At 34.8% G+C, this 12,959-nt stretch overlaps 1 protein-coding gene across 2 annotated transcripts in view; it reads right to left on the bottom strand.

The window, feature by feature from the left end:
• Positions 1-12,959, bottom strand: part of WWOX (WW domain containing oxidoreductase) — a 496,680-nt gene that overhangs the window by 381,493 nt on the left and 102,228 nt on the right. For both annotated transcript variants that reach the window (XM_062586320.1, XM_062586321.1), the window contains exon 6: positions 4,689-4,777. In XM_062586320.1, the coding sequence (XP_062442304.1) occupies positions 4,689-4,777 (89 nt within the window). The remainder of the gene's footprint in view (positions 1-4,688; positions 4,778-12,959) is intronic.

The raw sequence follows: 12,959 nt of genomic DNA, 5'->3' as shown, positions 1-12,959 counted from the left end.
CATTTGTGGTTCAGGTTGTGCTACAACACTGCAATGAAGTAAGGGACAGATCAGACATTTCCCAGCAATATTGTTTTATTCTGTCAGAAGACCTCAGGAGACCCAGCTTCAATAACTGTATTTAGCTTATTTTGTCCACAGAACTGTTCTAACTGTAGCAACTAGAAAAACTGAAGAACACTGTTCTGCTTGAGAAAAGTTGAGGCTTTGCTGTGATCACAAAACTCCAGGATCTAAGACAATCTACAAAACATTATCTCCCAAAGCTTCATTTGAGACTACATGGATAAAAGAAAAGTTTCATAAAGAGAAAAAAGATAATGCAAACAAAATAACACTTTTTTTTTCTGTGAGGATGAAGGATTTTCCTATATTTACAGGAATATTGCATAATTTACCATGTGCATACCACTGAAAATAGTGAGTCCAAATCGTATTTGTGGGAAAGGCTACAACATCTAACAAATCCAAAAAGGAATAAGAGGTTCCTACCAACTGTCTTAGAAGCATGATAACTTGAAGATGAATCATCTCATTTTTACCTTCAAAGAGGAAAGCCCTCTTAGCTCTTAAATATTAAGTAGTGCTCCAATTTGTATTAAATGTTTCTGTCCAGAGCAACTCTTTCCTCGTGTTTTTTATGTTTCAAAAGGTGTCTCAATACTCTCTGTTGCATCGTTTGTTCTCTTCACGTAACCAGCCCCTGTTAAACTCCTGCTGAGCAAAGGATGCCAAGTTCTTCGCTCTTCAAGTAGTTTCCAGAATCTCTCAGATTCTCAGATGTGTTCCAGAAGGTATTTCTCTCTCTGCAAGTTATTGGATCACTGCAGATTTATCACTTTGGCAATTCTATTCCCCCCACTTCCACCCCAAGGCTACGATACATTTTGATATATTAAGCATATGAATTTTAAGGTCTTTTTCTGGAGTAGCTGCATTTTAATTTTCTCATCCAGAAAACGATCTGTGAAACACACTGTCCTTTAAGACTCTTTGAAATTCCTGTCAGTTAGGCAAGAACTTGCTCCCAGATATATGACTACGAGTACATAGCTGCTATCAAAAATATTATCTAGAGCTACAAAGTGTCTCGGAATAGCAGAATTTCAATACACAAGCAAATCTACTTTCTGTTTTATAAAGTTTCAATTATTAGGCCACAAAGACCAACAGATTCTGGAGAACACCAAAGCATCCAGGAAGCAATAGTGGATTGGGGAAGTTAGACAAGAAAATTGTCTACATCCAGAAGTTTAAGATGCTCATCACAAAGCCTCTTCACCTAGCATCTAGAAATAGATACATAGACTTGTATTAAGAAGTGTGTGCGTGTATAAAATTTCACCTTCATATTTTAAAATTACTGCATTTTTCTCCCAGAAACCAAGTTCTATAAAACTCAACTAATCATTTTGTTTAGGGAAAAAAAAAAAAAAAAAAAAAAAAAAAAAGCTTTGTTATTCTTTTTTCCTACTACTTCGTTGTTAAATGATTAGGAATATTTTTTAAGTATGAAAAAATATTTTTTTAAGTATGAAAACTATGTACTGACATTACAGTATCTCTTGTGTTCATTGACATGACTTACAGCTAGCACACTGAGTGGGGAAAATGCATCCATTGATCAAGGCATACCTCAAATCAAAGATACTGAACCCCTATGAAAGCCAGGCTACCCACTTACAGACTTGCCAAAGCATACAGAACAAGACTCCATCTGTTATTGAATGCATAAGATTTCTTCCTATTGCTCATAAAGCTATTAATGCAAAGGAATCCGACAAAAGCCTCTAGACACTAGTGCAAAACAAATAAAGAGACAAAAGTAGTTAGTGTATGTTAGAGCCAGAAGACATACAGAGCTGGCATTGCACTAACAACACACTATTGCTGTATAATTGCTTTTTGACCTTATCCAGACATACAGAGAAAGAAGAGAAAGAAGAGAAAAAAGAGAAAAGAAAAAAGAGAAAGAAGAGAAAAAAGAGAAAAGAAAAAAGAGAAAGAAGAGAAAAAAGAGAAAAGAAAAAAGAGAAAAAAGAGAAAAAAGAGAAAAGAAAAAAGAGAAAAAAGAGAAAAAGAGAAAAGAAAAAAGAGAAAAAAGAGAAAAAGAAAAAAGAAAAAAGAGAAAAAAGAGAAAAGGAGAAAAGAAAAAAGAGAAAAAAGAGAAAAAGAAAAAAGAAAAAAGAGAAAAAAGAGAAAAAGAGAAAAGAAAAAAGAGAAAAAAGAGAAAAAGAGAAAAAAAAGAGAAAAAAGAAAAAAGAGAAAAGAAAAAAGAGAAAAAAGAGAAAAAGAGAAAAGAAAAAAGAGAAAAAAGAGAAAAAGAGAAAAGAAAAAAGAGAAAAAAGAGAAAAAGAGAAAAGAAAAAAGAGAAAAAAGAGAAAAGAAAAAAGAGAAAAAAGAGAAAAAGAGAAAAGAAAAAAGAGAAAAAAGAGAAAAAGAGAAAAGAAAAGAGAAAAAAGAGAAAAAGAGAAAAGAAAAAAGAGAAAAAAGAGAAAAAGAGAAAAGAAAAAAGAGAAAAAAGAGAAAAAGAAAAAAGAAAAAAGAGAAAAAAGAGAAAAAGAAAAAAGAAAAAAGAGAAAAAAGAGAAAAAGAAAAAAGAAAAAAGAGAAAAAAGAGAAAAAGAAAAAAGAAAAAAGAGAAAAAAGAGAAAAAGAAAAAAGAAAAAAGAGAAAAAGAAAAGAAAAAAGAAAAAAGAGAAAAAGAAAAGAAAAAAGAAAAAAAGAGAAAAAAAAGAGAAAAAAGAAAAAAAGAGAAAAAAAAGAGAAAAAAGAAAAAAAGAGAAAAAAAAGAAAAAAAAAAGAAAAAAGAAAAAAAGAGAAAAAAAAGAGAAAAAAGAAAAAAAGAGAAAAAAAAGAAAAAAGAAAAAAAGAGAAAAAAAAGAGAAAAAGAAGAAAAGAAAGGAAAAAAAGAAAAAAAAAAGGAAAATTAGAGCTAGAAAGACCTAGTAGATATTCTAGTCCATAGTCCTGCCAAGACTGCAGATGATTGTAAGGTAACTCTTCTGTATCTTTAGCAGATAAAAGATTTACTGCTATAGGCAGTGTGTGGGACCTGGCTTCCATCCAACCTCAGAGTTTAAAGAAAATATAGCTGGAAATTCATTTTGGTCAAAATCCCACAAGCCTCACAATAGATACAGACCTTAAACTTTCCTGTAATGCTTCAAGAAGTCCTGCCAGACACACATACACAAGCACAGACTCAAGACACAAATACCTGAAAGCAAGACAGAGGCTAAAAATATTGCCTACTACATTTTTCAAAATCCAGCAAGTGAAACATTAATAAAACTTATTCACTACCGCGAACATAATGCAGCTAAGCAGACATACATTGGTAAAATAACGTACAACAAAAGTAAAACAGAATTTACTTATTCTATGTTTTCTGTATCTTGTTTTCTAAGAGTCATTCAATGAAACATTTTCATTTGCTAATTTCTTCAGCAAAATTTGATTGTTTACTTCTAATGATTTACAAAATGCATGCTAAATGGACTCAAGAGGAAGACCATGATATGACTTGAAACACATAAATCAAGTTAAGAGGTACATTTGGAAGAGGGGTGTTTTAACTTTAAGCTGTACCATATCCTATTTTTAAATAAACGTAGCATACCAAAAAGCATGAAGAAGCAGAATTAAAATACTTGTCTGTTCTCATATTATAACATTGAGTTAGTAATAAAGCAGCAATGCTGCAAGCATTTGTCTTAATATTTCAAGAAAGTTTTACTATATGAAGATGCTATATGGCAAAATATATATATACACGCACATATAGTTACCAAAGATTTTGAACAGTAAAGGAATGGGTGTTAGGACTCGGTTTTGACAATTCCTTGAATCCAAAAGACCTGTAAGTACTAAAATGTCATCTGTCTATCCATATGAGATTTAGTTTTGGCAGTATTTCAAAAGTGAAAAATCATTCTTTTCTTTATATATTTTCCCTTCTACAATATATTTTCAAAGCTGTCTAAGAGGCTTTATTTTCTTGAGAAGTATAGTATGAAATATATGTGTTACAGAAATATTTGCAAGAAAAAAATCTACTAAGTTTGAATAGTCACAAAAATCAGATACAATGGGTCCAACTGTGGACAAAGCACGAAGTGCGGAATTTATTGCCAAGAGTTGGCACTTAAAGAGTCCAAATCATTTCTTCATTTTAGTGATTCATTGTTCTTTTCAAGCTAAATTAAACAGAACATTTGGAAAGAGTAAAATCTTTCAATATAAAGTGGCCAATTGTTAAGTGGTGCCATTACTTCTCCCCCACATTTTTTTTTTTTTTTTTTTAATTACAAACTATTCCAGAGACAGGGCTGTGAATCCAGGCATTTTTCAAACCACTGGTAAACTGATAAAGTTATCTAGGCTGCTTTTGATAGTTTAGCTTTGGCCTTTTTCAGTAGCCACCAGGGGTACTAATGTCCCTATTAAAGGTGGGGCTACACAAGAAATAATCAGAGATTATAATCAGAAATAATTATTTTAAGATTAAAAATAGTCTTCAATTTATGTAAAAATACGTACATAAAAAAGCAATTCCTGAGAAAAGCTTATTCATCTACTGTAGCTTCTGAGCAGTCCAGCTATGGTAAATTCTGGCAGTTTTGCTCAGCTGATTAAGACATTAAAATAACAAGAAATTACGATATGTAATCTTCTCTGAGTACTTACACATTCTTGGACTTGAATGCTTCAGCAAAGCACTGCACACTGTGAAGAGAAGCAAGGTCTAAGGTCATTGCTTCCACCTTGGCTTTATGCTGGAACAAGAGAAAAATAAAGATAAATAATAGCAAGTTTAGTTCACAGTATCACATTACAGAAAGTGTGTTATGTTAACATGTCTGATTCCCTTGTTTAACATTATAAGCCCACAGCGAATACAAATCATCAAAAAGACTGGACGAGCACAACATTCAGTGCCAAAAGTAGCATTGTAACTTCGTAGTTCTGCTAAAAAACATACACTGTGCAATGCACAGCTTTACATAACACAAGCTAGTTTTAAGATTAATATATCTTTTTCCTTCCGTTTAGCCAGGGAAACTTGTACGTAACTCGTGAAATAAAAAATATTATTCTTAATGCATGCATTTTTTAAATACTACACTAGTAGAAAAATACTCGGTAAATATTATTTAAAAATCAGCTGAAATCATATTCATTCTAAAACAAGCTACTATTCATAGCAGCTGATATGTAAGAACTATGATATGAGTATAGAAAACATCTATTAGCCTACACGGTTTTTCATGCAATGTAAGTTTAACTGGGCAAAAGTCCTCTAAAAAATTGCTTATGCTCTTAAAGCCAACTTTTCAGCTAGAAGAGGATGTGCAATCCCACAGAGACATGGTACCCTGGAAGGGTGAAGCTGAAGCACCACCCAACCAACACTTCTCAGTATGCTCAGCTTGAAGATCCCTGTCTGCAGATCCTCCAAAATGCTTACACTCCAAATCTTGGAACAAAATGAACCAAAAGGCTATTTTCATTGCAAACCGAAGCAGAGAGCCAGCCAGTACACAGTGGACTATGGCTCTTTCAAGCCAGTTTTGAAGCGGCTCTTGTCTGCCTGCGACTGCACAAATACGTTGCCTCTCGGCACTGCAGCACCCGCTGTCTGAGTCAACAGTTCTCTTCAGCTCTTCCTCAGAAGCTATACTTTAAGACATCTATGCTCCTCTGCAAAACACCAAACATTACAACATACAAGTCACACAACCTCTAAGGAATTACATACAACCTATACTTGTCCTCACCTTTAGAGTCACTGCTGCCCAACACCATGTAAACTCTCTGGCACTTAAAGGAAGCTTGTAAGTGCCCTGCTCTCTCCCCAAACCTAAATTTGTCTACATAAATTATGTAACACTATTTATGTCTTCTTTCAATCCAATCTGCTTAGCTCATCCAGGAAAAAAAAAATTAGAAGGATACTTCATGCAATTCCAACACGCTACATAAGACTCTGTAGAACTGCAATGTTTTAGACTGGATGTTAGCACTGCTAGAGGAAAAGGAAAGAAAAAAATGCAGCCGACAGAGCAGTACTGGGCAGTCACAGGCAGCACTGGAGGTCAGGCAATCGCAGCTTTGTGAGCACCACACTGCAATGGGACGGACTGGGATTACCAAGACAGACAGCAGGCGTTCCTGGAGAGACCAAAAGGAAGCAGCGCAAGCATCAGCAGAGAAGACCACAAGAAGTGCTCCCTTCTCTCTCAAATTCAGCCACTTAACGATCCCCTTGTTTCATCGCATTTGATGTTTTTATTCCTGCATCTCCTTTTTATTTCTCTAACATCCATCCTGCCCACTACAATTGCATTATAGGTTGTGATTAAACAAAATGTCACTCAAATTCTTTTCTTTCTACGCCAGCCAGTCTTAACAGAACACCACAATACATGCAACTAAAAATTGGACAGGTTCAATGCCCATCAGGAAATATCAACTGATGGTGTCTGAAAGGGCTAAACCTACCTTTTTTGTTTCTTAAGGAACACTCTTTTAACCCTTACAAGATGCACATCTGTAGAGCATCGGGATTTACTTTGGCCCAACATAAATATTTTCTTCTGTCTGAAGGTCAGAGACTTCAGAAAGGCTAGTTTACGCAACAGTGCTCCGTAACAACTTCTCTTCAGCTCTGCAGTCCAAAGCTGTTTACCTAACAGAGATGTAGTGTGCAGAGCTGGTTTATTGTACTTCTGTTCTCCTCAGCTGAAACATTTTACTGACTTTTCCAAGGGGAAAAGGACAAGCAAGCTACAAACACAAGGGCATCGGGAGGTTCAAAAAAAAACCCCTTAGCAATAAACAGGAAAAAAAAAAAAAGAGTAGTTCAACAGACTAAAGCAAAAGCTGCTGGTTACTGTCCTCTTGGGGACACCGATTTAGGTCCACAGGGTTTATTACCACTCAGGTAATGCTTTTACTCTTGGTGTCAGCTTTCACATTTCTGCTACCAATTCCAAGAATGGAAAAAAAAAGCTTTGGTACTTCAAGGCCAAAAGGAAAAAAAAAAAAAAAAAAAAAAGTGATGCCTCCAAAATACTTTCAGCAATTAAAAAGAAAAAAAAAGGTCTGGCTTGGTGGATGAATATGTTAAAGATGTAAAAACTAGAGATTTAAAAATCATAAATAAATTACTGAAAAGCAAAAATGGTTGGCTGTTAGCAAAAGCAAACTAATACTATAGTTATCTTCTTTATCAATTCAAAGAAATGAGATCACTATTCCAATTATACTCCATTTTCTTTAGCCAGTAAAATAATGCATCACAAACAATTTAATACTATTTTCTTTTTTTTTTTTTTTTCCTTTTAGCTTTGATACCCATGTAGTTACAGAAGAAGATAAAGATGACATTGGGTAAGAAGTTCAACAAGCTCAAGACCTGAAAAAAGAAACAAAAAAAAAAAAAGCAAGGAGGGGAAGTAATCGTGCACAAGAAGTGAGCACAATACAAAATGGGTATTTACTTATGCCTATGAGATAGTGATTGCTCCTGACAACTTAACTCCACACAGCTGACTTCAAAATGTTCAGGACCATGGTCACAATGTGCAAGGCACAAATGTACTGAGCTTGCCTTACCTTGCATGCTTGGTTTAATAAGAAGTTTACCTTAAAGGTACACCTTCATAGGTGTACTGGGTTCTGCAGCATTAGTCTCTCCTGTCAGTTATTTATTTCACTGTTTCCACATCAAATCTCAGTCTTGTGATGCCTTCCCTTTCCTACATGTACCTCTTCCATCTTCTGCCTCCCCCTCGCTGCCAGTGGGTTTAGTATCTTTTCTATCAAATAGGTCAGCAGAGGCAAATAGCAAATTAAAAGTTTTCTTCTCAATATTTTCTCTTTGTTTATGAAAAAGCTGATGCTAAACGTGTCTCTGTCTCCTTCATAAATACACAAGATGCATCTTGAGCACAAGCGACAACATTTGCTCTACTCCCTCACGGAGGAACCGGAGCACGCAACACCCAGTCCACTCGGATCAGACCTTGCCACACAGGTTTGAAAAGGCCGGCAAAATAACAGGCACAAGAGTTTTCTCCAAACAGTAACTGAGGAACCAATAAATTTATACACTGTGCCTTGGGCAAGTGCCACAACTTTTCCGTCTCAGATCTCCCTTGCAAACCGAGGGTCAAGCCCTTCGTGCTCCACAGAGATACTCTGTGTTTCGCCACTTCCTGCTCCCCCTGCAGTTTGAGCAGGGGATGGGCCGTCAGCACCAACCCCTTCTCACTCCAAATCTTTTCCACGCTTTTCTTCTTCTAAGTCACAAGTAAATAAATAATAATTAAAAAAAAAAATCTATGAATAAGGCAACATGTTTGCAAGGCAGCTTCCTATCAATGTAAGGATATTACCAGTGACAAGTATATAAAAAATAAAACCCAAAAGGAAAACATTTTTGCTAAAAGGCATCAAAACTGTAATTGTAATTCACAGTCAGAACTGATTGTTAATGGTATGCTGCAAATCCTGATCTAATGTGTCATAATTTTATTATGCTGATGTCTCTCACCATTTCGCTTCACATATTTTCAGTACTGAATTATGCCTCATTTTATGCTGCGAAATCTTAAATGGGACTTGTCACTTCCCCAAACACAAGAGAGACTGGAGCTTAACATTTCTATAGCGGTATCAACACACTGAAGCAGAAAACTGCAGAATTTTTTAAATGGTAACAATAAACGATATTAATGCTCCCTCTACTACTTCATTTTCAGTTACAGCAAGCTGACCAAAAGCAAAACGGACACGACGGGCTACGGCAGGCGCACCGAGCCTCATGGACATGGTCAACCACGAGCAACTGAAGAAGTGCTCTGGGGATGAGAGCTATTTGCATTTCCTGTCGTCCGAAGAGCAGCTCCCGGCTAACAACGTCTAGTCACCAAAATCCTGCCGCTGAAGAAACAGCCAAACACGTGCCATCCTCTAGTTCGTAACAAGCTCTTTTCCAAACACGATCCAATAAAATTTTGAAAAGATGCAAAGAAAAATGTTCATCTCGTTTGATGGTTTTATACTCAGCTCTAACAGCACTTTATCAATATTTCTAGGTGACTTTCATTTTCATTGCTCTAAACAGAAATAGCACCAGAAAGCAGTTTGTATATTTTGGTACGTAAGCTGCTTTCCATGTGGAGCAAAACTATTAAAAATGCTTAAATGTAATTGGTAATATTTTGCACACATGCTAGAAAAATGCTTATTGAGCCAGAAACTAACAAGAAAGTGAAAAACCTCCAGAAAGCAAGCAATTTCACTATATGCAGTGTATTCACTTTACAGCTTAAAAACTGTTTAAAAATGAACACTGCATGGTAGAGTAGTTTGGCAGTAAACATGATTGTGCATTTGTGTCTTGGTATTGAAGGAGTCTTTTTTCATAGTGAATTTTTCATTCAAATGTAAGTGATGATTTACGTTAAATATAGGTAAAGCACAGCTACATTTTCCTGAAGGATTGCAAGGAAGTGAAGAGCAGTACAATAAGTTGAAGCATAAAAGCTTTCTCTGTCATAATATTTATTATAATGGCATATAAAATAGTTGAAATAAATAATAGATGACTAAAAGTAAATTCATATGATAAAGAATCTTTCAGCAGACACCATTACTTCTGACTGCTCTAGTTTTATACAGAATTGAAGGCTCTTAATAAATATGCTGCAGTCCCTTATCTTATGCGAGTACCAGACATCTTTTGAGGACCTACTTAAACTGTAACGTAGTGGACACAGACTGGTTTACTGTATAATTTTACTTTCAAAAGGTATAGCGTGTATATCTTAGATATTTAAAAGGCCTTTTCTAAAAGCAGAATACATAGCACAACAGTAAAAACACAACTGAGGGACTGAAAATATAACAACTTGGAAAAAACACTTTGATAAAGAACAATCTTGATGACAATGTCTTGGAATGCAAATATTTCTGATAGATGCAGAGTAAAAAACAGATAATCTTAAGAAAAAAAGAATTTAACATTAAAACTGATGAAAAGTCTGTAGAATTACATTAAAATGGGGAAAGTAAACAAATAATCAAAACTCAGGATATGACAAGCAATGCCCAAATAAACCCATATTTCCATGTTGAGAACAAAGTAAAGGATGTATTAGAAGCAGCTCTGACAATTTGACACATGGCTTATGACACTCAATAGTCAGTGCTATGCACTATTTATGGAGAAACATAATAAGGAGAAAGGCTTTCACTCAGGATTAGGACTGTAAATATTATTGTCTCTAATGTATTCAACATTTGGTACTTCATGCAAAACTGTATTTATGTAATGCTAGCTTCATACTGTTGTGTGCTTTGAATGCTACGAAGCTACTACTTGTGGAAAAGAATGGGACAAATGAATCACACTGCTTTAAGAGTAACCTAGAATACATACCAGATGCTTTAATAACCTTTTCTTTTTTCTTTTGTTTTTGAGATAATTTAATAAATTCCACTAGAAGACATTGGGGTAGAACAATTTTACAGTCATTTTTCCATTTTTTTTTCTGTTTTTCCCCTTGTATCAGTAAACTCCATGCAGTACTTTCCAAATTTTCACTAGTTAACACATGAAAACATGGTACACATGACAAAACAATGTCCTACATATTACATATTATTATTAACTCAAGGGAATAACTGGGATCGTGATTCTTTATGAAAATTTGAGACAAAAAGGATTTTTCTTTCACTAGAAAGGAAATTATTTAGTAATATTTAGCTCCTCTACTTTTCCAACTTTCTTGTTTTACCTTTATTTTCATTATACTGATATTTAATTCAGATTTCAACAGTTAGAACGGCTGTCTTTGTTAAATATTCAGTACCACTCCCTTGCACAGCAGAAAGCTCAAAAAAACACAATTCAGTTTCAACAAGTTTTACAGCAGCTTCAAGGAACACTTCTTTTTGCAGTCTACATTTGAAGTGTTATTTGTTTGTGTAACAGAGTTCAATCCACATCTTTCATCTCTCACATCAACTTCTAAAGAAACTTCAAGAATCATAAATGAAATAGCTTGTTTTCAATATCTGCAATCCTACAGTTTCTGCAACACAGATACAAGGACTTTAACCCTACCAGTTTATAGATTTTAAAATAACGCAACTATTGGTATTTTATCGGTACTTCCAATGTACGCATTATCATGGACAGAGTTTACATGTCCAGTTTCACCTTGCTCAATTTTGCTGAGTAGTTTCATGCTCCGAGCGAGCTTTCCCCAAACCCACTTTTACACAGCCTAGGTCCTTCCTGTTTCAAGTAACTAGATTCTCATTTTCTTCACAAAAATGGTTTGTATGGGTTGCCTTCATCCAAGTAAAGTGAATAACGACCTAATGAGTCAAAATCAGACTCCAAATGGTTAGGATTACTGATCATTCTTGAACCAACACTTTATCATGAAAAATGGATTATCATTATTTTCCTTTTTCTGTAACCCTTCTCCAGAACATTTACCGATATTTGACAGAGAACACACTTTCTGTGGCAACCTCTACAACTTGGAGGAACAAGCGACTGCTTTAGGAAAACTTGAAGCCATGAAGCTGTCTCAGGCCTGTTCTCCAACCCACTGTCCTCAACTTCCTATGGCAATTCCCCACCCATGATACTCTAGGATAAAGACATGAATCACAGATTATCCTACTAAGCTTAAGCAGGTCATAAAAGCAGCAGAGAAATACAGACCCTCCTTTGGCCAATGAGCAGGCGTAAAGACAACAAATGAGCAGTTCACACTTTGAAGGCCAGAAGGAATAAAAAAACCCGGTATGAGGTAATCCAATTTCTGAGACCAACGAGGTATTTGGTCCTCACTTTTAAACAAACCACTGTTCACGACAATATTTTCCCTCCTTCCAGCTTCTTAATTTATCTGTAGTTAAAATTTTATAACACAAATATAGCTATATCACTAACGAGTTACATTTTCTGTATTTGAGTTGGACATGGAAATGCTTTCCGAGGTCATCAGTTATTTTAGATCACCAATATTTTAAAACTGCTTGTGTGTTTCTGTTAGTAAATGTCTTCACATATAAAGAAATACAAAATATACTTATCCACTTCACTGTGGTCACTCAATTTCTCTATCTCATTTTTTTTCTAAATAGTCAGAAATGAATACCACTACTATGAAGAATGCTAGAATGCTATGTTATTTCACAATCCTTAAGTTAGTTTACTTCTAAAACAGGTAGATATCTCCAAAAATTACAGCCTGCAATGTGTTCAGAAGACAATTATGAAGGGGAAGAAAAAAAGAAAAAAAATCTGCATTTCTTTTTGAAACTACTATCTTTAGAAAAGTAAATTATACCATAGCAATCCTAAATCATGCTTAAAATGAGAATAAGAGAAATCAGCCTCCTCAGGTAATTTCTTAAATTATTTATTCCTTAGCCAGAGAGAAGAGAAAAACACACACACACACACACACACAATTTACTAGACCATCATTTCAAAATACTTAAATTTGCAGGCTCCAAATATGTCTGTCTGTTCCTATATGCACACTGTTCATTGCATACACTACACATCTGCTTCAATGACTATATATATATATATTTTTTTTTTTTAAACCAAAAAGGCTGTACCATCGGTTTTGGCCGTAGGAATTTGTTTAGCTCAATGTACATGAACTGCTGGTATTTACTTGGGAGCCTACTTTTTAGCTGAACTTTTTCTTTCCCTGGATATAGGTCATTTTTCTCCATCTCCAAACCCCCATTCATCAAAAGCTCATTTAAATTTATATTGGGGAATCTCAAATAATCTTGGCAATATATTATATGCATATGGTTTACTGTTTCAATAAACATATCTTCTTGTTTACAGGACAATAGTGTGAGCCTGGGAATACGCAACAGGATTTTCACTGTATGGAGAGCCTGTTATTC

This window comes from Rhea pennata, chromosome 13, assembly GCF_028389875.1.
Source record: "Rhea pennata isolate bPtePen1 chromosome 13, bPtePen1.pri, whole genome shotgun sequence".
NCBI classification, from domain to species: Eukaryota; Metazoa; Chordata; class Aves; order Rheiformes; family Rheidae; genus Rhea; species Rhea pennata.
Note: the sequence above shows the minus strand (reverse complement) of the source record. Positions and strands in the feature narration are given on the sequence as shown.